At 40.1% G+C, this 25,792-nt stretch overlaps 1 protein-coding gene across 5 annotated transcripts in view; it reads right to left on the bottom strand.

Moving 5' to 3' along the window:
* Nucleotides 1-25,792, bottom strand: part of LOC124866066 (low-density lipoprotein receptor class A domain-containing protein 4-like) — a 406,571-nt gene that overhangs the window by 18,046 nt on the left and 362,733 nt on the right. For all 5 annotated transcript variants that reach the window (XM_047361711.1, XM_047361714.1, XM_047361713.1 and 2 more), the window contains one exon: nt 7,638-7,792. In XM_047361711.1, coding sequence (XP_047217667.1) covers nt 7,638-7,792 — 155 coding nt within the window. The remainder of the gene's footprint in view (nt 1-7,637; nt 7,793-25,792) is intronic.

The raw sequence follows: 25,792 nt of genomic DNA, 5'->3' as shown, positions 1-25,792 counted from the left end.
GTCCAGGATGAGGCTCTATGCTATATTTTAAACACCACAACTTAACACCTTTTTCTCTCAAAGTGTTTAATAGTAAGAACTGCACTAATGTCTCACATGCTCAGTGCGGAACAAAAGATTGTGTTGAAAAATGTTTAATTTATTATTTTTGGCAGGACACATTTCTTCAGAAGTGGAATGAAGAGCTAAAAAGATGGCGATAAAAGAGAACAGGTTCATAAAAGAAGGAACAATTTTAATTAAATGTTTCGAAAGCTGTTGGCATAATAAAATAAATGTGTTTTAGGATTTTACCATTTGACTAAGATTTAGGAAAATCAACTTTATACCACTTTCCTTTTTTGAAATATAAGAATAAAGACAATGGAGCCTCAGGAGTGGAACACTTTAATGAGAATGTAACGTTTAAAAAGGTAATTTATGTAGATGACAAAAGAAGTACATTTATCTGACCCATAGTAAACATCTCTGAGTGTAAGAAAAACTTTTGTCAGCAAAAATTTAGATTAAGTTCTTTTCTAAATACCTCAAAATGTGTCATTATTTGCTCCAGCAAAATAGTTTTTCATCAGTCCTAAACTCTGTTTCTCCTTGTCCTTCACTCAGCTTCAAAGAAAAATAAAAAGTTAAATTATTGTAAACCTTTTTTGTTTGATTCACAATAATTTACATTCAGTCTAAAACCAGCCGAGACAGAGAGCTGGTACAATATGTCTTATATTATTTTAATTTAAAATTACCTATAAATTGTCTTATTGAAATCTAAATATCTTGGATTAGGGCTAAAGCCCCCAATGTTTTGAGACTCTAAAAATGCCCCTGGTTATGACTCTCGCCCCTTTGGTTTTGACGGTCTGTTTTAGGTTGAACTAAACAAATCTTGAACATGAACATCCTGGACAGGGCCTAAATACGAACGATGTAAGACGTTTCCCTATTGGTTAGCGCTGAATAAAGCTGCAGACTCTAGGGTATGTCCCAATTCAGGGGCTGCATCCTTCGAAGGACCCGGTCTACGTGGGCTGGGTCCTTCGTCGATCGCTAAAACCATGGAGGCCGGAAGTGAGCAGCTGCGGATTGGGACGGTCTAGCTTCACCGCCGGGAAGATTGGCGAGGCAAACTAGTTACCACGGCGGGAGCGGAAAACTCCGAACAAGTCAGAGCACATTTGAAATCAAGCGATGTGTTGGTAAATCAAGCAGATATTTCACGTCTACACAGTTATATTCCCACACTAAACATTGTAGAAGTTCATTGTGTCACACAAAGTGTACTTTTTCACGATTTAATCACAACTTTTGCCGCTGTGGTCCTCCATGGCTGCCCCTGCTTGACCAATCCGCTTCGACCCGCAATGAATCATGGGAAATGATGGAAATGAAAGTCAGCGCTGACTAGTGGCCTACCCAGTCTCAAGACCTGAACCCAATCCAGAATCTTCGGAGGGAGCTGAAAGTCTGTATTGCACAGAGACAGCCTCGAAACCTGAAGGATCTGGAGAAGATCTGTATGGAGGAGTGGTGCAGAATCCCTGCTGCAGTGTGTGCAAACCTCGTCAAGAACTACAGGAAACGTCTGATATCTTTCATTGCAAACAAAGGTTTCTGTACCAAATATTAAGTTCTATTTTTCTATTGTATGAAATACATAAAATGCAAATTAATTACTTAAAAATCACACAATGTGATTTTCTGGATTTGTGTTTTAGATTCTGTCAATCACAGTTGAAGAGTACCTGATAACATTTTAGATTTCTACATGCTTTGCAAGTGGTAAAACCTGCATAATCGGCAGTGTATTAAATAATTGTTCTTCCCATCTGCATGTATGCTTATATATATGCTTCCAGTTGATAAAATTACCAGACAGCATGGGATACATTTCCATTGTTTTGCTAATGATACTCAGCTATGTTTATCCATAAATTCTGATGAATCTAACCAGTTAGACTACAGGCTGGCCTTGAAGACATAAAAACCTTGAAGACTTTCTTTCAATCTGGATGGCATTACATTTACCACTAAATTCTGTATGTCCACAAAATGCAGTTAAAAGCCTTCAGTTGATCCAAACGCTGCAACAAGAGTTCTGATGAAAATTAAAAACAAATTCTATTTCTCAGATTTTAACCTCCCTTCACTGGTTATCTGTTAAATGCAGAACAGAATTTCATAGAATTAGCTTTCCTCACATATAAAGCCCTTAATAATTAAGCTTCATCATGCATCAAAGATGTGATTATTCAATTTGTTCCTAACAGAGAACTTTGCTCCCAAACTCCAGGTTTACTGGTGGTTCCTAGAGTCTCTAGAAGTAGAATGGGAGGCAGATCCTTTATTTATCAGGCTCCTCTCCTGTGGAACCGGCTCCCAGTTGGCCACTTTTCGTTACTCTGTTACATCCTCATACTACTCTCCCACTTGCATTTTTTGCAAGTTGGCACATTAGAAGCTGTTGGAGTCAAGCTCAGAGCAGAGGAAAAAGGCAACGGTGCTGGTTGCTATCAAACTACAAATGGTTTCATCCTTTAGTGTAAACATTGTGTTCACCTATCGTCCGAAAAAACAAACAAACCCTGCACCTATTTTTAAAGATTATGAGGAAAAACGTAAGCAGTGATACTTCATTCGAATAGTGAGAATTTAGACTTGTTCAGCTGCTGATCATAAACAGCAATGACTTCCATATTTTTAAAGACATTTTTCCAGCTATAACTGCTCAGTCAAGTGAAGTAAAACATTAATGTACTTTTAAAAAGTAATTCATGCTTTTATTACATCTCACTTGGATTAATGTAACAACTCTTTATGTTGGTCTTGGTAAATCATCTATTCAGAATATGCATGTTGTACAAAATGCTGCTGCACGTCTTCTGACTAAAACTAAACGCTACGATGACATCACACTGGCGCTAACCTTTCTGTACCGGCTTCCTGTTCATTTTAGAAGCAACTTTAAGATGTTATTGTCTGTTTTTAAGGGTCTTATGGTATGGCACCAGTGTTACGGATTGTATTTTGAATGTTCGTGCTCCACGCAGGTGTTTCCGTCCTGGCTTGACTGCCTGATCTATATACATATATCGCTGTTAGTGTTTTCATCTGTAAATGCGGTTATGCGGTGACTGTAGATCATTTTAAGGTTCTTTTTAAAAAAACATATGACACAAAACAGCACTTTGGCTTTTAGTTCTAGTTGAACAGATTATTTTAGCACCTATTGTGTTAATTATCATACATACATTTTATTTTAGTATGTACACTACAATGATTTATCCTTCGTGCAGCACTTTGGTTAACTATTGCTATAGAAATAAACAATTTTATTTTTTACATAAACTTACGTGGCAAACATCATATTTCCAAGTCCAAGTCAATGCATCATGAAATGCTATGCCAACTACAGAACACCCAGAAATGACATGAAAAGTCCCACACAGCTATTTTTGGCTTGTTTAATAGGAGGTTTAATATATGATATATGGCTTTTTTGATTTTGAACAGTTAGTCTCTGAATTACTTCTACTTTGATTGGATAGCACTAAAAACAGATATATAGAGGATATGAAAAATCTATAAGAAGCTATAACAGTATTAGCCCATGTACAGTATCAGGAAAAACATTTTCAGATGCTGTTTTGAAATACAGTTATGGATGGATCCGGATTTTTCCAACCAATTTTGTGCTTGAACTTGTTTCAGTGCGAGCCGTTTCACACTGTGTATGTGAAAGTGTGTGTGCTTGACCTAGACCCCTGGCATGTTAACAAGAAGCAAGGACCCTCATATCCAGATCGCTCTCTAATGAACTCAACATCAAGGTCTTCCAGACCGGATTGATGCAGCTTTATTGGGCATTAGTGTTTTGTGTATCAGGAAACAGACGTGAATGATTCCTACTAAATAGAAAAAAATGCGATGACAATGTCAGTTGCGATATATATGTCTGTTTTCTTCTTTCCTCACTTTCTCACCTGAGCTTCCATCTCTATGTGACCTTTTATTGAACAATGTTGTCTGTGTCCTGTAGGAGCATCTGTCCAGGTGGGTAAATATTACACTAGTATGTAAAATGCATGTTCATTACAGTTGGAATATTCTTGCATTCCAAACAATTTTTTCCCGGTTTTATTTAAAATTCAATATAATACAGTATCAGGACATTTGGTATGAATATCCCATGCCGTCTGAGTATGAGACAGAGCCAGCATCTTGGACTAATGTTCCCAAACTAATGACCATGTTGTAGCCCAGCTGATTCAGCTGAGCCAGTTTGAGTTGGAGAATGTTCTGCCTCCAATATGGCACAACTGTAGTAAAATCATAATATAGACAGGTTTCAGGAAAACCAATTCTGCAAATTCACTCAACAGACTGCAGTAAAGCTGTCACCACTGTAAAAACTGGGTCAAAAGCTCAAACTGGAATAAAAATATTCATTTAGCAGCACTGTACTTTACTAGGAACATACTGGTAGGCTATGTTTGTCCTGTTTCACAAATACAGAAATGTACTAACACAAAGACTGCACGGGAACATTCAGTGAGAACAGATGAGCAGACAGACAGAAAGTGCCTCACTCACAATCAGCTTGGATCAAAATGATGCTGGCATTAAATAGTCACACAACAGTTCTGCCAAATCAACAACAGCTATGGGGAAACTGTCCTCATTTTTCCCCTTATGAATTTAAATGTCAAAACAGAATTTAGAAATCATTTTATGAAATGATTACATAAATGTGACCTCCGAGCACAGCATTTCAATAACGTTGAGATTAGTACCTATGCTTTCTGGCTGATGTTTTGGTCACTTTTGAATGTTGGTGGTGCTTTCACACTTGTGGTAGCATGAGACGGACTCTACAACCCACACAAGTGGCTCAGGTAGTGCAGCTCATCCAGGATGGCACATCAATGAGAGCTGTGGCAAGAAGGTTTGCTGTCTGTCAGCGTAGCGTCCAGAGCCTTGAGGCGCCAGGAGACAGGCCAGGACACCAGGAGACGTGGAGGAGGTCGTAGGAGGGCAACAACCCAGCAGCAGGACTGCTACCTCTGCCTTTGTGCAAGGAGGAACAGGAGGAGCACTGCCAGAGCCCTGCAAAATGACCTCCAGCAGGTCATAAATGTGCATGTGTCTGCACAAACGGTTAGAAACCGACTCCATGAGGATGGTATGAGGGCCTGACGTCCTCAAATGGGGGTTGTGCTCACAGCCCAACACCGTGCAGGACGCTTGGCATTTGCCAGAGAACACCAGGATTGGCAAATTCACCACTGGCGCCCTGTGGTCTTGACAGATGAAAGCAGGTTCACACTGAGCACATGTGACAGACGTGACAGAGTCTGGAATCACCGCGGAGAACGATCTGCCTGCAACATCCTTCAGCATGACCGGTTTGGCAGTGGGTCAGTAATGGTATGGGGTGACATTTCTTTGGAGGGCCGCATGGTCCTCCATGTGCTCGTCAGAGGTAGCCTGACTGCCATTAGGTACCGAGATGAGATCCTCAGACCTCTTGTGAGACCATATGCTGGTGTGGTTGGTCCTGGGTTCCTCCTGATGCAGGACAATGCTAGACCTCTTGTGGCTGGAGTGTGTCAGCAGTTCCTGCAAGATGAAGACATTGAAGCTATGGACTGGCCCGCCCGTTCCCCAGACCTGAATCTGATTGAGCACATCTGGGACATCATGTCTCGCTCCATCCACCAACGTCACGTTGCACCCCAGACTGTCCAGGAGTTGGTGGATACTTTCGTCCAGGTCTGGGAGGAGATCCCTCAGGAGACCATCCACCGTCTCATCAGGAGCATGTCCAGGCATTGTAGGGAGGTCATACAGGCACATGGAGGTCACACACAATACTGAGCCTCATTTTGACTTGTTTTAAGGACATTACATCAAAGTTGGATCAGCCTCTAGTGTTTTTCCACTTTCATTTTGTGTGTGACTCCAAATCCAGGCCTCCATTGGTTAATAAATTTGATTTCCATTGATGATTTTTGTGTGATTTTGTTGTCAGCACATTCAACTTTGTACAGAACAAAGTATTCAATGAGAATATTTAATTCAATCAGATCTAGGACGTGTTATTTTAGTGTTCCCTTTATTTTTTTGAGCAGTGTATATATTTTGCAGTTAGGATAAAAAACCTTATTTGTCAGCTTTAGCTTCACCCAAGAATTGTTCATGTTCTCACAGAAGTTTTGTACAATTGCACCATGCAACCTGCAGCAAAATGCATTGTTTTTTTTTTTTATTTTATTTAAGAACTTTATTAATAAAATGCCCTGTTGTGAGCACTGAATTGAGTTTTTTTTTTTTACATATTTGTCATTTATAATGCATTTAAATAAATGTTGGTTTTCTTAAGTTCAAACTGCTTCTTTATTGAGGTATGTTAATGTTATAAGAGTATCTCTTGTTAGATTAATTGATTACTACAATAATCAATAGCTTCAGCACCAGTTGAGATCTGGACTTTTAATAGGCCACTTCAACACCTCAATTCTTTGTATCTTTTGCCATTTTTTTTCTAGACTCTCTCTCTCTCTCTATATATATATATATAAATGTATATATATATATATATATATATATATATGTCTATTCTGATAACACAGGAGAGTCCTTCAGCAGCTCTGGTTGCCAGTAAGCTGGTGTTATTTATGAACAGGACATGTTATTTAAATCCCACATTAAAATGTTTATGGGACTTCCTACTTTCATCTCCGCAATTTTGCCAAAATTAGGAATATCCTGTCCAGGAATGGTGCATATTAACTAGTCCACACATTTGCTTATTTAAGGCTGGAAATATTTTAATTCTTTAATGTCCAAAACGGTGAGTTGAGAGTTCTGATGAGAATTAAAAAGGGAGATCATAGTTCCCCTATTTTAGCTTCTATTCAGTGGCTTCCTGTTAAATCCAGAACAGAATGTAACATTCTCCGACTTGCATAAAAAACCATAAATAATCAAGCTCCACCATATACAGGAGATTCAAATGTTCCACCTTGGGAGGCAGATCTTTAAGCTGTTAGGGTCCCAGTGAGGCAGACACCATGGCATCGGTAGCAGTCTTTCATTTAATGACTTCTGACACACATTGGATGAGTCACACCGAAGCGCACCAAAACAGAACCGTTGGCTATTTTATATGGAAACTTAAACTTGAAAATATTAGATCAGCTTTCCTTATTTATATCTTCACCTAAACTAGATTTCTCACCAGAATAGCCAATCTTGTGAGTAATTGATCACCAAGCCACAGTTTCTTACATTAAGACTTAAATTGACGTGTTCCTCCGCCATAAGTTGGGGACAACATAGGTCCTACTACTACTACTGTGCTTCTGCTTTCTTGTGATCGTGTGAGTCTGCTCCGTCTTCTCAAGCTGCCAGAGGGTGGTGGCAGACACTGAGCTAGTTGTTACTAAGTTTTAATATTTCTATATGATGTGATTGAACTGACCATCAGTATATAAGCTGCATCGGTTTGTCTTTCTAAGTGCCTTGAGAAGACATCTGTTGTGAATCCGTGCATTTTAAATAAATAAACCGAATTATGATAGTAAGTTCAACCACATGGAGAAAAGAATCTGGTTAGTTGTACACAGATAAACACCACTTCTGACCTGCTGCAGGGCATGGTCCTGCCTGCGGGCCTGGCTTTGCCGTGTTATGAAGGACCATGTGGAGAGCTTGTAGTGGTTGAGCAGGCAGATGATCACCACCACCATCACTGTCATCACCACGATGATGATGACAATCTGAACAAACTCCAGTTCAGCTGCATAAAAACACAAAACGAGGAAAGAGATAAGTACCGCACATTAAGTAAAAAGATAACTTTCAGTAACAGAGGGAACACGGTTTTAGACGACCAGCTTCCAGTCCAGGAGTGAGGTATAAAGGCAAGTTTAAAAGAAACATTTTTAGGACACACAATAGTTTCAGATGGTACAGTTTTGGATCTTATCCTGCTGATTTTTGTTTCCTCAGAAAACTCATCTATGCCCCCTTGCCTGCTCTTTAGCACTTTTGGTGGATGGAACAATTTGGACCAGAGTCCCATCACGGCTTCTAACTGTTGGTTACTGAAAGCTCCACAGCCCTCACGTTTTCTTTCAATTACTACTAAATCCATCAACTTGTTGGACAAACTGTGGCTGAATTATGTTGCAGATTTTCATCACAGCAGCAGTCATCTTCCACCATCTCTGTTGCCTGTTCAGATCAGTAAAACACACAAAAAAAAGTCTGATATCACAGACGCAACATATTGTAGTTTACCATTTTCAAATGTGAGTCCTATTGTAGAAAACTGCTCTAACGCTTGTCTACCAGCAGGGGGTAGCACAGGTCAAACTCAGATTGAGACTCTATATAATAGTGAGTGTGTATGTTTTACACAGCATACACATGTGTGTGTGTGTGTGTGTGTGTGTCTGTGTATGTGTGTGCTAAAAAAAGACTTCACAGGGGTGGGCTCCATACCAGGAATCTGGATCTGCAGTGACTGTCCCAGCACACAGTCATTCCTTTGTTGAATGCTGAATAACTGTGGTGTTTCTGACTGACACACACACACACACACACACACACACACACACACAAACACACACACACACACACAGCCGCTGCTTCATCCACATTTTAGGTTTACATCCATTCTTTATTATCTTCTCAACTCAACACCAATCATCAGTTGTCTCGCATCCTTCTCTCACCTACAACCGCTCCTGGAACTTTCCTTTCTTTCACTTTCACTCCGCTGTCTACCTTTTCTTCACCTTGTCTTGGCCTCCAGTCTGATCTTCGACTCACAAACTGTGTGCATATCTATTGCCTTTCTTTATCTGTCCGTATTGATGACACAATGTACATGCAGCAACCAGACTTACCCAGGCTTTATTCTGGTGCATATTCTCTCCAAAAACCACATTTGATGCATCTAGATGAATCATCTACAGTCCACCAGGAAAGCTTTAGCACAGGTGATCAGACAAAATAGTTTGAACCTTTAAAAAACAACAACTGGCAACAATTCAGTTGCAACATAAAACGACCCAAACACTTGCCAGCATTCTTCAGCAAGAAACCGCAGGGGAAGCGTGGGGAAGGTCTGACAGGAATGAAGCCAACTAACACAAGTACCCGCAATAGTAGAAAGAAAAATAACCTGAGGTAAAAATCAACCACAGACAAAAAGTTTAGGTGTGGTGCCATCTGTAACCCAGCAACATGAAATCTTCACATCTTTCTTTGAGATCAAAAACAAATACTAAGCAGCTAAAATTACTTACTGGACCAAAATATGTTTTTCTGTACCGTCAGAAGAACAAAGTTGCTGACTTACTGGTACTGAACAAAGCTTTAGATGAAGACCCTACAAAGCTTTGTGGAACAGGAGTTGTTTCAGGTTCGATATCTTCTAATTTTCATCATTTTTTCTCTTCAGGTCCATTTGAAGCCCCCTAAACACTGGATCAGTATGCCTAACATAAAACGTACTAACGGGCCTCTGCAGCTAGGTCAATGCGCAGTACATTCATTTTTCCAGCTAAAAAAAGGTCTCATAAGTTCTTCAAAAAGGAACAATATGGGCGTGGCGGTGGTGGTGCAGGGGTAAAGCATGCGACCCATGTACGAAGGCCTTAGTCCTCGACACAGGCTGTCGCAAATTTGAGTCCCGGCCTGTTGACGTGCCTTAAAAAAAAAAACAACCGAAAAGGAACGATGTAAAACAATTCCCAATGGCGGCTCGCGTAAGGCCAGATGTTGGCTCGATGAAACAAACCTCAGCTGGTTTATATGCCAAATTTAGCTTTAAGTTAGCTACTAAGTCTTAACAGAAAACACAACGGAAACTAATGGAAAACGCACATTTTACAAAACACTAGTCAATCTTAATTTTAACCTCGGAATCAGGTTTAGAGGGTAAAAACAGCTTCGAAAATATCATATACAGTGCTGAGAAAAAGCACCTTTACTGATTTCTTGTTTTTGCTTGTTTGTCACAATTAAGTGTTGGAACACATTTTAACATCATAAAAAGATAACCTCAGTAAACACAAAATGCGTTTTCAAAACAATGAGGGGGAAAAAATGCTCCAAACCCACCTGGCTCTATGTGAACCAGTAATTAACCCCTAAACCTAATGACTGGCTGTCCAACCCTTAGCATCAGAGGCTGCCATGAAGCGTCAAAACTGCCAAGGAGTCTCTTCTATTGCTGGGGAGGAATTTTGGCCCACATGAAGAACCGTACATCTAAAAACAGTTTACCACTCAGATAAAGTCAAGGTTATTAGATGCCATGGTTACTGTGTGAAAAAGTTTAAAGTTGGCATCAGTGTTACCATTAATATCAGTAGTAGTTGTAGAGTTTTTCATCGTTTCATCCCACTCTCACCAACACACTCAGAATGTCTTCTGTATTAAATGATATCTGACAGGGAAAACTACAGCCTGCAGTCCCAACACACAATACACATACAATGCATTTAATAAGTAAAGAGGACAATGTAGGCTGTTTTAATTAGCCTTATGCTTTATGAAGTTCAGAGCACCTTATACCAGTATAAAGACGTTATTATGAAGGTTATAAATAGAGGCATAGATCATCGTGTTATTGTTCAAGCTGTTCTGATTTCTTGATTATACAGATCTAGCAGTAATCAGGTTCGGGTGATGAGCCGAAAAAATATGTCTATTAGTTTAAAGGTACATAAATATGTACCAAACATTGTTGCTACAGCCCTCAGCCCTGTGGGTTCGGATTGACTTGTACTGAACAAATACCTGAAACACATGGAGAACGTCTATTTGCAGAAGTCAAAACAGAGCAAAACAAAACACAGAACGTCCATCTATGACTAAAGTCTATGTGGGAACATTACGGCTCGTCATTCAGCTGCAGTGGCGATGGGAAAGAAAGCTTTATGTCAGCAGATTCAAAAAACATAACTGGTATTAGAGAAAATCAGCTAAAGTCCAAATCCAGCTACTTGCAGCATTCATCCGATGCCAACAACTGTGCTGTTAGGAATTGTTGGACTGTCCATGTATCAAAACATCTCCTAAGTGATTAAAACAAATTTTTCGTTTCAAATATTGACAGTTTTCTTTAAAAATTCCTAAACAGTAATAATGACCGATTTTCAGTGGTTCTATTGTGGTATGATCTATCAATCCAGGCATGAATATACCTGCTTATTCTTTATTAATTGAAAAAAAAGTCAAACCAAACCTCCAGTCAGTTCTATACAGGCCACTTTTTGGAGTTCACAGATCTGCAGGGGGCAGAAATATTTCTCTACATGTTGACACAAACTTTAATGTATTAACCAGGATTTTATGTGATGGGAAACACAAAGTACATAACTGAAGTGAAAAAACAAACCAAAAACAAACACCTGGAGATATTTGTATTTAGAGCTTTGAGTCGATATTGTGAAGATCATCTTTTGATTGCAACTACAGCTGTGAGTCTGTTAGGGTTCTTCAGTTCCATCTCTGCACTGTAAGACACAAATTCTTTGCAACACAGCTCAAACTTGGGCAGATTGGATAGAGAGCATCTAAAATCAATTTTCGAGTCCCGACACACATTTTCAATAGGATTTAGGTCTGGACACCGTTTGGGTCATTCTTAAACATGCATATAGCTTTATTTAAACCATTCCATTTGAGTCCTGCCTGTATCAGCAGGTGTAGGAGTGGGTATTTTGGCTGATATCCAGCATTAGTCATCATCCTTGGAGGACAAAAAGTTCAATTTTGGTCTTATCTGACTCAAGCATGTTGGACCACTTGTTGCTGAATATTGGACTACTTGCACAGACACCAGGCCTCCTGATGCTTTCGGCCATTTTGTATCCAGGACAGTCCGCTCCTCCATATCCCGTCAAGCATCACGACTGATATGACGGGGCGTCCCAAGTCTGATGTCACAAGACGCTATAGGAAGGCGGACATTTCGAAAACTCGCTTTCAGCTGGAAATCTTGACACGGTTACCAGGCAACTGGAGCATCCTCTGGAGAAGAAGAGATCCCACGTGGAGTCTTCATTTATTTCTCTCTCTCGTTGGCCAACGAACAATTCATAACTGAGCACCTTCTTCCACAGATTTGCTGTGTCTCCTGTCTATCTCTGCAGCTCCTCCAGAGTAACCATGGGCCTGTTGGCTGCTTCCCTGGTTCATGCTCTTCCCTGTCATTCCACTTCCCAACTATGCACTAATTTGTGTTGGCCTGTCACAAAAAAAAAACTCAATAAAATGCTGTTGAGTTAGTGGTTGTAATGTGATAAAATATGAACAGATAGCAGGCAAGTAAATATTTTTTCAAGGCATTCAACGTGTCTTCCTTAAGCTGCCAAAGCTAATTTTCTTCAAGCCTATCTAACAGCTTACCTTTAGTCAAGACTTCAAGTTGCAAAGTGACATACTTTCAACTAGACCTGGGCAATATGGACTGAAAAATTACCACCACATTTTTATCTGTATTGAACAGTTTCTATAATAATTACACACAGTTTCAACTTAAAGGTCTAGTTTCTAAGCTGTTATGTTTCAACACAAATGTAGCAAACAAACTATAATAAGTAATAAATCATTTAAAATAAAAAGATTTATTTTTAAAATGTTTATTAAATTAAACATTGAGTTCCCTTACCTATAGTGGGACTTTATGGATTAATAATGACACTTTCTCAACTAACAATATATTGATATACAAATTCTATTTGCAGTTCTGTATAAAAGTGCAAATATATTTGAGTACAAGCAGAAAGTAATGCCTATCAGTTAACATTGCTGTTTGTAATCTCTTCTCCATCTTGAATAAATGCTTAAATAATGGTGGCCCTACATACTGCCCATTAAGCCACATGTATTATCTGCTTTAGTGCTGAAACAATTAATCAGATTAATCGATAACTGAAATAATCGTCAACTAATTTAGTAAAGGAATAATTGCTAACTGGAGTATACATACAAAAACATTTGCAGCCATTTTGTGAAAGTACAACCCACTCAGAGCAGTAATTAGGCCAAAATTGTGCAAACAAATTACACATTTAAGATGAAAAACCTTGCTTGTTGGTAAATATACTGTATCCAGAACTCCTGAAATGGCAGAGTCGACAGATTATTCGAACAGCAAAATAGTCCTAATCTGCTTTATTGCATTTTAAACCTACCTTTCTACTTCTTCTTGATATAATTATTGATCATTTCTGTTTCTTGATAATTCATAAAAAACTGTAGTATTGCCCAGCACTACTTTTAACTATACCTTAAAATTGGAACCATTCATAAAAACAGCAGCCAGTGATGATTAAACCAGGAAGGACAATCCCCATGAGGCCTTGGTGCGCCAGACTAAACTTTTTTGATGCCTTAGTTTGAGGAAATTAAACTTTCTTTCTCAACAAAACATGGCAACACATTAAAAAAAGGTAAAACTGGACAAAATAATCTGCAAAAAGAGGCAAAAAGATAAAAAAAAAACTAATTAACAAGAAGGAAAGTTTTACACATGAAGGTATCTGAATCAGAAATTAGCTAAGCTCTACAGGCAAATGAGACAGACAGAAGAGAGCACACACACACACACTTGTCTTACTATATGTTGTCAGTGATTGACTTCCATTGATTTCCATTCATTTTCAACCTTTCTATGGTCTGACCCTGACCATTATATACATAACCCTAACCTCAACTCAATTCACACCTTAGTCCTAAACTTAAACCCTAGCAAAAAACAAAGTGAGGACCATGAAAATGTCCTCACTTTGCAACAAACGGTCCTCACTTTCCTGGTGAAATACAAAAAATGATCCTCACTTAGAGGCAAAAACAGGGAAACACACACACAGACACACACAGAGTCAGTGACCCAATGATAGTCCTATGACCTTAGCGAGTGAGTGAATGTGTGAGATAAAAAGGGGCCAGTATGAGGTCAGACAGTTCAGCTGACCTGCCAGTGAAGAGACGCTGTCACACACATGGCAAACATCACAGACAATATCAGAGCACAGCTTCATCTGAAGACACGCTCCAATAATGAAGAAAGATGTCAGTTTCTGATGGCATGTCGGCGTGGGGCCACCGGTTCATGCATATTTTAATAATATATACATGGCAATCTCTTTAACTATATGTGCAGGAAATGTTTTAAATGTCTGAACAGATTCTATTTTTTTAGATGTAGCAGATTATGTAAAGTTTAAACATATGGTTGGAGCCTGTTGGAAGAGTTTCAATCAGAGTAGGAACACTTGGTAGCACATAGGAATTAGGGCTGCAACTAAAGTTATTTTGTTAATCGATTAATCTGTTGACTATTTTTTGATTACTCAATTAATAATCGGATAGCAAAAGGTGCTATCCGATTATAGCACCTTTAGGTTCACCAAGGTTTTTCATCTTAAATGTATATATTTTTCATACAACATTGGCCTAATTATGGATCTGAGTGGGCTGTTCTTTCAGCAAATGGCATGTTTTAGAGTCTGTATACTACAATTAACAATTATTCCATTACTAAATTAGTTGACAATTATTTTAATAATTGATTTATCACCATTATTCTGATTACTTGTTTCAGCTCTATTAGTAGATTTGTTTCTCTTAAAATACAGAAAGTGTGGAAAATAAAACACAAAGGCGCTGAAGGTCAGGAGAAGCCAAGCATATGTTCTCCTGATGGTTATATGGTGAGTTACAGTATGAAGAAAGAAGACTGGTAATCAGCAGATTCCTTCCTGCTGGTAACCTGACAGTTAAAGCTGGGGAAAACTTCCTTCTATGAACAACGAGGGCATGAACACTTACTGTGTTTGGCCCTGGAACAAAAATCAAGCTAATGGCCATCTATGGAGACTGCACTCACTCAGCTGGGGCGTCTAACATTGTTATTGCTCAATAAACTTTACATCTGAGATCGGCTGACCTTAGACGCCTCGGTAAGAAAACCAGGGGTGTCTGGTTTAGTTTCCACACTGGAAAATTCCTTTGTCTACAACTAGCAGAGTGCATTCCGAAATTGAGGTTTGAAAGCAGATTTATGCTGACAGCAAGCAGGAAGAGCACACTAGCTGCTTTCTAATTTAGACTAGGACAGTTCCTCCTACAAGTAAAAAAATAATGCTTTCTCTCTAAGCTTCAACTGTCATGAACCCTTGTGGCTGAGCAGCACAGAGTCCCAGAGCTTGAAAATAAAACTTTACAGAATCTAAAGAAAAACACATCCTGACTGGCTGCTGCCTTGGGAGGCAACAGGACAACAGGAAGCAGGTAGAAATGACACGTATAACTTCAAATCTAAGCTGCTGCGTTGAGTTCAAATTGTATTTCTCCATAACACAAGACCCACTCATCAAAACCCTGCAGCTGCCTCATTTCCTCTGGTGCCGTTTACAGTTTCCTGCTGCACACCCGATCTCAGTCATGAACAAAAAAAAAAAAAGTTAAAAAAAGTATATTCTCATAGCCACACCTGGCAATCCAAAAAGCACTTGACTGTAAAATACTGCACTTTTTCAGGTGTGACCCGTGCCGGAGGTGCTTCTTGTTCTAAGTCACTGTCCCAGTGATATCGAACCTCCGGGTTCTCATGTTGAGCTGGCACACATGTGCATGCATCAGCGCTAGCTTATGCTATGATGTGTGTGTTAAACGAAAAGAGAAAGAAAGAGAAGGAATAGAGGCCGCTTTGTTTGCTCCAACTCGCTCGTCCTTCTCCTGCTGCCCAGCGAGAGGCCTGCTGAGTTCACAGCCTGCTGCCCACCACACTGGGCCCACACACACACACACACATCTTCTACATAGAACCCTGTCTGCTGCCACTGCCGTTGCCATGGGAACCCTTTGGCACGGTGCCGTGATCAACAAGGCCCGGAGCTGCCGGGGCGCCATGGCAGCGACCTGGCTGGCACACACACACACACACACACACACACACACAGACTCATACACAAGTATGCTGTGGCAAAGAGAAGGAAGGAAGGGGGCAGAAGAAATGCACAGACTTGAAAAGACTGGCTCACTTAGATGGAAGACGGTAGAGTTCAGTAATGAGGAGATAGATTGAGTTGGTATAAAGGGAGGAAATGATGCGACAACCTCACACACTCATCTGCCTTCCTTGTAAGAGCTGAGCACTGCAATGTCTAGACGACGGGTATCAGCCTGGCAACAAAACCCAGGCGCATTATACGCAAACGTGTAAAACACAGCAGGCTGTAGATATGAGCCTAGTTAGAGCTGCCGCACTCTCTGCTGCAGTCAGCCAGTCTCTCTGTGGAAACAAGTGAACTAGTTTAATTCTGATTAACCCCAAGAAGAGGGCTGCCCACTTGTGTGTGTGTGTGTGTGTGTGTGTGTGTGTGTGTGTGTGTTACACCCATTAGACATGTAGCTTGGAGTCAAGATAGAGATGGAAACGATGAGGACAAAAAGGTAGGATGGATGAAATGAGTGAGAAACGCAGAAAGGGTGACAAAGATAGGAGGGGAGAGTGAGTGAGGTGCCAGACAGGCTGTGGGGACTTAGGGCAACAAGAGAAAAAACAATTACAGCTCTGCAGCTCCGTCTCTTTCCTCCATTCCTCCTCGCCTCCTTGCCCTTCGTCTATCCATCCCATCTTCTCATGCTCAGACAGCACAGGGGAATCTTCCAGCCTGTCTTGTGCAGCACTAAAGGCTGTCTGGATTACAGAGCTGACTGCCTCTGACTTGTTCTCAGCTGAAAACAACACATCCATTTTATCACTGGGAAACTGAAAAACATGGAACTCAGTTCAGTTACACACAAGGATTTAAACTAACCACCTACCAACCAATCTCTTAATCAGAGAATATTCCAATTTGACAACCAGATAATTCAGTAATTATCACCTAAACTAATTTACTTTGATGTCAAATAGTTATGATCCATCGGTGTGGAGAAAAATCAACAGCCAACAATGAAGTAGGGCAAAGTTAAAGCATGGCATTACTCTGATTGCTGCATAGTTAGCTGGAAGCCACCTTTGGTCTTTTTGCAGCTAAAATGCAACAGCTATACACAAGTCTAAATAAAATTAAAGTCATGACAGTTACAGCTGCCTTTAACTGTCATTTCCTGCTGGTAACAGTCAAGTCGGGCAGCCATGAGGCCGTTTGTGCCCACCACATGAATTCCTCATTTTCCATCCAGGCTGAATGTCTTTTCTACCCCTTCCTCAAACAGAGCTGAACTTCGATTACTGCTGATGCAGCCCATAATGATCAGACCTAATGCTGAGTCGGCAATAAATCTTTACTTTGGCCGCTGAAAAGGTCTAACATAGTCGTATCATCTCCAGCTGCATGAATATAACATTAAAGAACAGGGAAAAGGCTTGGCTGTGATAACATATCATTAATATTACAATGTCGTCTAATATCAGTATTCCAGCGCTGTAATATTGATGAACAGCAGTAAAGGCGATCGGAGGGCAGTGTTAAAGAAATCATTCGCTTGCTGAGCCGTGCAGACCTACTTGTCTCCAGTTTCTCAGGTGCATGTCTGACTGGGTGGAAATGATCAGAGCCAGACAGACAGAATAGTGTCTGAACCCCAGTTCCCTCTGCCATGAAGCCAGACTGACTGCACTCTGAACGTCTGAACCAGACTGGAGGGTCAGACTGATGTCAGGGTCAAAGCGTGCGTGTGTGTGTGTGATGTTGGTCGGGGTCAGCTTGGATTGTTCCGAGAGAGGGCATTCAGGTGTGAATGTGAATGTGTGTACATGTTTACCATTAGAGCTCTCTATGCTGCAGGATGGTTCTCTGTGCTGAACAGGCAGGTACATTCCAAAAAATTTGAATATTGACAATACAGTCAATATTTATTTTGTCCCTCACCTCAGAAGATTCATTACACAGACAGAAATATTTCAAGCCTTTATTTCTTGTAATGTTAATGATTATGGTTTACAGATAATGAAACCCAAAACCCAGTGTCTCAGAAAATTAGAATACAACACAACACCAATTTAAAAAACAAAAAGGTTTTTTTTAATGGATAAATGCTTTGCAATGGTCATAATTTGGCCTGTACACTTACAGGGAAGACTGCTAACCTAACAGCATGTCCCGAAAACAGTCATTGACACCCTCTACAAGGAGGATAAGTCACAAAAAGTCATTGCTAAAGACGCTGGTTGTTCACTACTGTGTCCAAATATATTCATAGCAAGTTGAATGGAAGGAAAAGGTGTGGTAGGAAAAGCTGCAGCCTTAAGAGGAATGTCAAGCAAAACCCATTCAAGAACTTAGGGGAGCTCTATAAGAAGTGGACTGAGGCTAGAGTCAATTCATCAAGAGCTATTATGCACAGATAAATCAGACACATGGGCTACAAATGTTGCTATCCTCGTGTCAAGCCACACCTGAACCAGAGACAACGTCAGGAGCGTCTTACCAGAGCTAAAAAGAAGAAGAACTAGACCATTACTCAGTGATCCAAAGTTCTCTTTTCAGGTGAAAGTAAAGTGTTCATTTAATTTGGAAATCAAGATCGCAGAGTCTGGCGGAAGAGTGGCGGAAGAGGCACAGAATCCACGTTGCTTGAATTCCAGTGTGACGTTTCCACAGTAAGTGATGGTTTCGGTGCCATGTCATTTGCTGGTGTTGGTCCACTTGGTTTTCTAAAGTAGACAGTCAATGCAGCAGCTATCAGAATATTTTAGAGCACTTCATGCTGACAACCTTTATGGAGATCCTGATTTTATTTTCCAGCAGGACTTGGTCCCGGTCCACACTGCCAAAAGTAGCAGGGTTGTCAAAATAATCCATTACAAAAAGGTGAAATAAAAGGTGAAAGTCTGCTTCAAAGATGTTTTGTAAATGAGCAATACCAAAATAAATAAATAAACTATGGGTTTCACAAAAAGTACAATTTACATTAATATCACCTTAAAAGTCTCTAAATGTGGTGGTCGGTTGGATAGAACTTATGAACCATTTTAAAACAAACTTCCTTTACTTTGTTGGTCAAAAATAACTTTTGTGATAAAAGCTAGTTTGTCCAAGCAGATATTTTCTACAAAGCTGAACGCAACGTTCTATTCTGCAGTGCTGCGAATTAAGACAGAAGGAGGTTAATCAGCTGACAGCTTAGCCAGCTACTATATAGTGAAGCAACGAAACAAACCAGAGCACCTCCCTCGATTATTCCTCCGTTTAGTTGTAAAGGCAGCCTCATTTATTTTGACACCACTAAATAAATCACATGGAATCACATTTTGTCAGTGGAAAAACTGGTTAGAGTACATGTGAAGATAAATTGAGCTGTAAGAAGAATATGCCAGTCACATACCTCCCCTAAATCTAACTGAGAACATGTGGCAAGGCTTGAAAAATGAGGTTTGCAGATTCTCTAAATCCAATCTGACAGAGCTTGAGCTGGTCTGAAAACAAGAATGGGCAACATATCAGTCTCTAGATGTGCTAACTGGTAGACATAGCCTAGAGGACTTGCAGCTGTAGTTGCAGAAAAAAGTGGTTAAACGAAAGTATTGACTACTTTGTGTTGGTCTACTACGTGAAATCTCAATTGAAGGTTGTGGTTGTAGAGTGTCAAAGCTCCAGGTGTGTGCAAGGCATTGTATGTATAAACAACAGCTGGTAACAGTTTTAATTAAAATAGACAGTTTTCTTTGGATTAGGAAATAGACAATAATGTTTGAGTTCACCAGCCTTTCATCTGAGATTAACTACTAAACTACTCAGGGGTTCTTGAGTATCAACATTGAGAAAAAAAGGCCTAGTTAAGATCAATGGCTTCTGCAGCTTTCCTGCTGGTGAAGGCAAAAATATGAAATTACAATCTGGCAGAACAGAACCAGGAAATGGAAAAAAAACAAAGCGAAACAAAATAAACTGAAAGCAGCATCCAATAGCAGCCAGACTGACACAGAGGCAGAGAAAATTAGCAATGGAAATAAAGAACATAAATCAGACTGTGGGGAGATAAAGACATTGGCACAGAGGGGAGACAGGAAGAATGATAAAAGAGGGTGAAGAGCAGGTGATTGAGGTGAATGGAGACTGTGGTAAAGGCAGACATGCTAAATGAACATCTCCTCAGTGGGCCCAAACATATGAAGATGAGAAAGAACTGGAGGAGGAAGAAAGGAGTGGGTTGTTGGTTGGTCTATGTTCTTGCAGGCACATGATGGTTTTGCAGAATAACCCCCTTCCCTCCCCCTCCAGTTACCACACCCCCACAGTCAGATTCATGGCGCAACTCTGAAGCAGGTTTTCAACATCAGTAGGGTGAGTAGACACCTCGCAGACGTAGGCTGCATGCTGCATATGTGCTGCAAACCCTCTGTGGCTGCTGTGATCAGCTAAACCTAGATGGCTGGAGATGATGTGGGTGGAACATGGGAATGGAGACCGGAGCTGAACTGTCTCATGGGGTAACATACTTGGATCACACCAGACAGGCTGCTGCGGGGACAGTAGTGGGAGTTTGAATGAGGTTAACCACTACATGTTCAGGTAATGACTGAACCAGCAGGGATTGTGAACTCAATGCCCAAAGATTATCTGGTACGGTCTGCTCAAATGTGACAGTTTACTGGGTTCTACTGAAAAAGGTTTGAATTTGGACTGTTAGCTAAGACAGTGAAGTTCAAGAAGGTTAAGGCATGCAGAGTGTTTACTACAGCATTTGAAACTTAAGTGCATCATTAACTTCTAATAAGGATGTCAGTGGAATTTTCCCAAAAGCTGCTTTAGCTTTGCATTTTATTACCTTTTTTTAAACCGTCATCAGAGTTTAAAATGTTTGCAGAACCTGCCACCTTGTGTCGTACAGGACGAGTGTCTTCTGTCCCATGGCAAGCAGAAGGATCGAAAGTCAATAATAGCCGCCTTGTGCCAGCAGCAAAACATTACATCTACTTACCATTGGGCATTAGCTGGTACGCAGTATCAATGTATACCAGGGTTTAAAAAGATTTAAGGTTTGAAAGCTACAAACATTTCCTGACATATATTAAAAATGCCAGGTTGACTGGAGATTCTGAAAACAGGGCTGCATCTCGCCTTCCTGTTGCTGCACAGCTGACCAGCAGCTGCGAGGATAGAAGGCTTCTAAACTCTTTCCTTGCTCACAAGAGATACATTTATTTTTTGGAAATAAAACATCGATGTATTTTAAATTACACGGGCAATTTGCCGGTGACATGCGAGTTAAACAGCTGACTGCAGGCTAGTTACCTTCACAGATAGTCTAACTACTTAATCAGTTAATACAAGCTTGCTATAGCCGAGTTATCCTCAAAGAGCAGAACAACAAAAAGGTATAATATTGTGTAAAAAAACAGTAGAAAACTGTGATAAGTTGAGCCTGTGTTTATTTTATATTTTTTGCCAAGGTCTCTGTATTAAAAACAAAACAATAAATCAATGTTACTGATAGCATTTTATTGCATACTACAGCATTTCATGTTATAATATTTGAGTAGCAGTAGAAATAATTAATGCTCCTCTCATTATTGAGATGATACAGTGAAACCGATGGTTATCCAACCAGGGAAGCTTATACAAGCCCATGCTACGCTGCAAGTCACAGAGTACAAGCAATCTTCTTGGCAAACAAGGACTCTATTACCACCTTTTGCCTTTTAGGAGAAGTGATGCACTGCATCCAGTTTTTCAGTAAAAACAAGATGGCTATATATCAAACAAACTTGATTTATACCATTCAGATTCATACAAGAAAATGACTACTCAAAGATTCTACATTTAGTGCCCTCCACTTCTGAAAATTGGTTAAAAAAATAAATAAAATGGTCCAGGGAAAATCTCCTGTCTCGATTCTTTGTTTATTTCATATAATGATATTATACAACCACTTATTTTTTTCCGCAAACAAGCACGCGTTTCACAGGCAGAACAACATACTTCTGTTTACACTGACTTTGATCGAGAGACGGGAAAAAGGTGGAAAAAGACCCAAAATGTTCAGGTCTCTATCCCAAAAGAGACGCAAACATCCTCCACACTAAACTGAGTTAGCTTATCAAAGCAGCGCAGTGTCAGCAATAAGAGACGGATATATTTCTAAAAGTGTCTTTTCTATTTCTGAAAACAGCATTCGCTGAGCTTGAAACAGGAGTCTGCGCTGAGCTCTGTGGAGCTACAATGAAAACATCACTTCAAAAGCAACATGTTTAAACCATCATACAATATAAAATGCTAATTGTTGAAAGCTAATATCCAATATTATAGAGGCAATGCTTCAAACAATGTTTTAATTTTATCAATAGAATCTGAAACAATCTTCCTAGCAGAGCATTTTACAATGCTAAAAACGGGTGCAAATGTACTTTTTAAGGTTACTGAACAGAGTGTAATACCCCTTTTCCATCAGTACCAGCTCTACTCGGGTCGGCTCTACACGGTTTGGTTCATTATGAATACAAGAGTACCATCTCAATGTGGAGGGGAATCATCAATAGCAAGGGAGCCCCACAGTCCAAAAAAGTAACAAGATGTTATTTGTATGTGACACAACAACAACAATAATGAAGGACCTGCTACTTGGTCTCTAGCTTTAGTCAGAATCAGAGTGAAAGAAGAACCATAGACAAAGCACTCTGGATAAGTACAGGAGAGAGAGGGAAGCCATGAAGTGATACAAGCTAAAGGACGTGTGAGGGTAAGCTAGCTTCCTCATATACATCATAATTACAAAAATGTTATAGTTTCAGATATTAGTTTTTGAAATATACTGTGACTACTGATGCCGCCCCTTACCCAATCAGTGACCGACAGTCTCCTGACGTTGCGTTTTCAGTGCGACTCGGAACGGTTGGAACTGTAAGCAACCAGTTACTAAAAATAGTAACAGAACCATTACTATTTTTAATGGAAAAACCTAAAAAGCGAGTAGAGCCATACCAAACCAAACCACACTGAGTAGGGACTGGTGGAAAAGGGGCTTAAATGGCAAGTTGCGATGTGCACGTTTATGTGAGCAGGCAGAGTTCCTATAAAGAAGGGGGGGGGGGGGGGGGGGGGGGTTGTCTTGCTGACAAGACAACCAAATATAAACACAATGTTTGATCATTAACACAATAGCTAAAGTCATGAAATTTTGTTCTTCATCGAGAGAAAAAAACTGACAGAAGCTGATACATGCCTCATTTGGAAATGGAAAGTTTTAGAACGTCTCAGAAATCTGAACAAATACAAATTTCCCATATCCACAAAAATTTCATTTTTTGTAATAACTCTGATTTAATCTACACAAAGTTTTCTTGTACATCCCTGTCTGCAAAATTCCTAACTAGATTCCATGTTAAAGAAAGATGGCTCCTCAACCACAGCATATGCTTGTGTGGCAGTTTTTCAGCTATGACTCACTGTCACACTGGCTTTCTCTCCTCCAACAGGGACCGTATCTCTAACTCTCGATTTTACTCTGTCCTCTTTCTCTCTCATTATGTCTGTGCCTCTCTGTGTTTGTCACACTCCTCTCACTCTCCTCCATCTGCATTTTTTTTCAACCCATCTATCCTTTCCTTTCATCATCTATTGCTCTTCTCCTCTTCTTTCCCTTTCAACCTCTTCTGTATCCCACCTCTTCTCTTTCCATTCACTATATATACACATACACACACACACTTTTGTCATTATTTCTGCCTCCCTCACTTTGAATCCCACCTCCTCTGTCTCCCACCTTCCCTCCCACTTCTTCCTCTCTCCCACTCCCTCCAACTTGAACATGAAGGGGTGTAAACACGTCTTCCACATGCAGTCTCATTGTGCTGAGCCAACAGAGCAAAACCACCACGCTTAAGTTGCTCAATAGGCTTCAGCAGATGACTAGAACCTCCTCACTCCTCCTGTTATTCGCTCTGTTTTTTCTGCGGCCCCTTTGGGTTCAGATGCTTAACAACCATGAAGCAATGGCTGGCAGGCAGGATTAGGCAGGAGCAGGACAGAGACAGAAAGGAGGGGAAGGAAAAGAAAAAGAAAAAGAGAGCAAGACCAAAAGACAGTGAAAGTGAAGCAGGGATAACGAGTCTGGAAGGAAAGCACTGAGGGTAAAAGGAGTGAGTAGTGCGTTAGTACTAGGTTTTACAAAGCAAGATTAAGGAATGTATAAGTATGAGAGGGAAAAAAAGTTTTTCCTTGCTGGAACACTTTGCCATGACCGCAAGCTGAACTTCAGTGCGGTGCTGAGCAACAGCTGCTGACAACAGAGGGAACTACACAAAAAAGAAAGCAGGAAAAGAAGGAAAGGCTGGCTAGACCTGGGGTGGGAGGGAGAGCCTCAGACTAACGATAGAACTGTTTTTGAGATGTCCATTAAAGTTGAAGACTTCTAAAAAGAAGCAAACCTGGTGTACTCTGATGCCTCAGCAGCTGAACGCTTCACACAGCTGGCACCGGAGCAGGAACGAAGGGAATTTTACAGCTCCGATGCAGGAATTTACAAGTTGTATATAGGTCATGACATCACGGGCGGAAGCTAAAGGCAGGGATTACTTATGTAGTTCTTTCAGCAGCATCTTGACAAATGAAAAGGGCTTCTGAAGGTGCACATTCTGCTGCCCTGGTAAAAGGTGAGAAGATACCCTTCTTCTGAGGTTTAGAGAATGAGTGGGAAGTTAAAACAAACCATCTGTTCCTAACTGTTTCCCAAACATCCACAAATAAAAACTCAAAACAACAACAACTAAAGAAAACCTCTGTTAGTAGCAGCCAGGGACTGCTGATCTTCTGCAAGTTTGAGAACCTGACCGTACAAAACAGTTTGGCACTTTGTCCGAGTATTCAGGTGTTCTGTGATTCGTTTACCTCATCGATGACGGTGTTAAAAAAATTTGTCAACATCAATATTTTTAGTTGATGCATAACTTTTTTAGAACTTTATTTTATTTATTTACAAGTTTTCCTATAAACCGCTGTGTGTGCAGAGAGCCCCCTCTCCTACAGGTGGCAGCAGTACATGTACGTCTGTGCGTTTAATTCAGTCAGACGTTTGGCTCCACTCATTGGCTGGCTCTGTCTGCGCTACATACCAGATTTATCGTTGATAGCTCTATAACGAGTTCGGAAGTAAAACTTAAAAGTTTTCAAAGGTCGAAAGTATGGAAGTACTTTAAGTTAGGTGGTAACAAACATAGGTGTGGACGGTCTGTAGGGTTTCGTTGTGAACCTCAGCAGCACAGCGGCTAGCAGTACACACTGCAGAGATGAATCCACTTTACTTTTTAATTTCATTTTTACTCTTAATCAAATATTATTGCGTAAATAATGTTGAAAGCTAAATTCTGAATAATGCGCACAGTTAATAAATACTCCCAGTCCCACTCTATTATTAGATTTGAGTTAAAACATAAAGCACGCAGCTTTGTTTTTGAGACCATTCAATTTTAATATATTTGTCAACTGATACCCAGGCTTTTTTTATTTATAAATTTACAAATAATAAGACCTTCATTTATCTTATGACACTTTCTTGTGGGATGTAAAAAAGGACAGAGAGGGTCCTTACCATGAAACCAATCAACTTTAAAAAAAATAATCCTAAGTAGTTTCTCTTGTGTTAACACAAAACCAAAGATGAAAGACATCGGCAATGATCTTAGAGAAACAGATGTGGTTGCCCATCTATTGAGAGGTTTTAAAGCCTTTTCAAGTCAACCCTTCTACGGTGGGAATTATTATTTACAAGTGAAAAACATTTAAATAGTTATCAAGCTTCCCAGAAGTAGACGTCCAACCAGGTC

The sequence above is a fragment of the Girardinichthys multiradiatus genome, chromosome 3 (genome assembly GCF_021462225.1).
Source record: "Girardinichthys multiradiatus isolate DD_20200921_A chromosome 3, DD_fGirMul_XY1, whole genome shotgun sequence".
NCBI lineage: Eukaryota > Metazoa > Chordata > Actinopteri > Cyprinodontiformes > Goodeidae > Girardinichthys > Girardinichthys multiradiatus.
The sequence above is the reverse complement of the archived record's forward strand: the minus strand, read 5'-3'. Positions and strand labels throughout refer to the sequence as shown.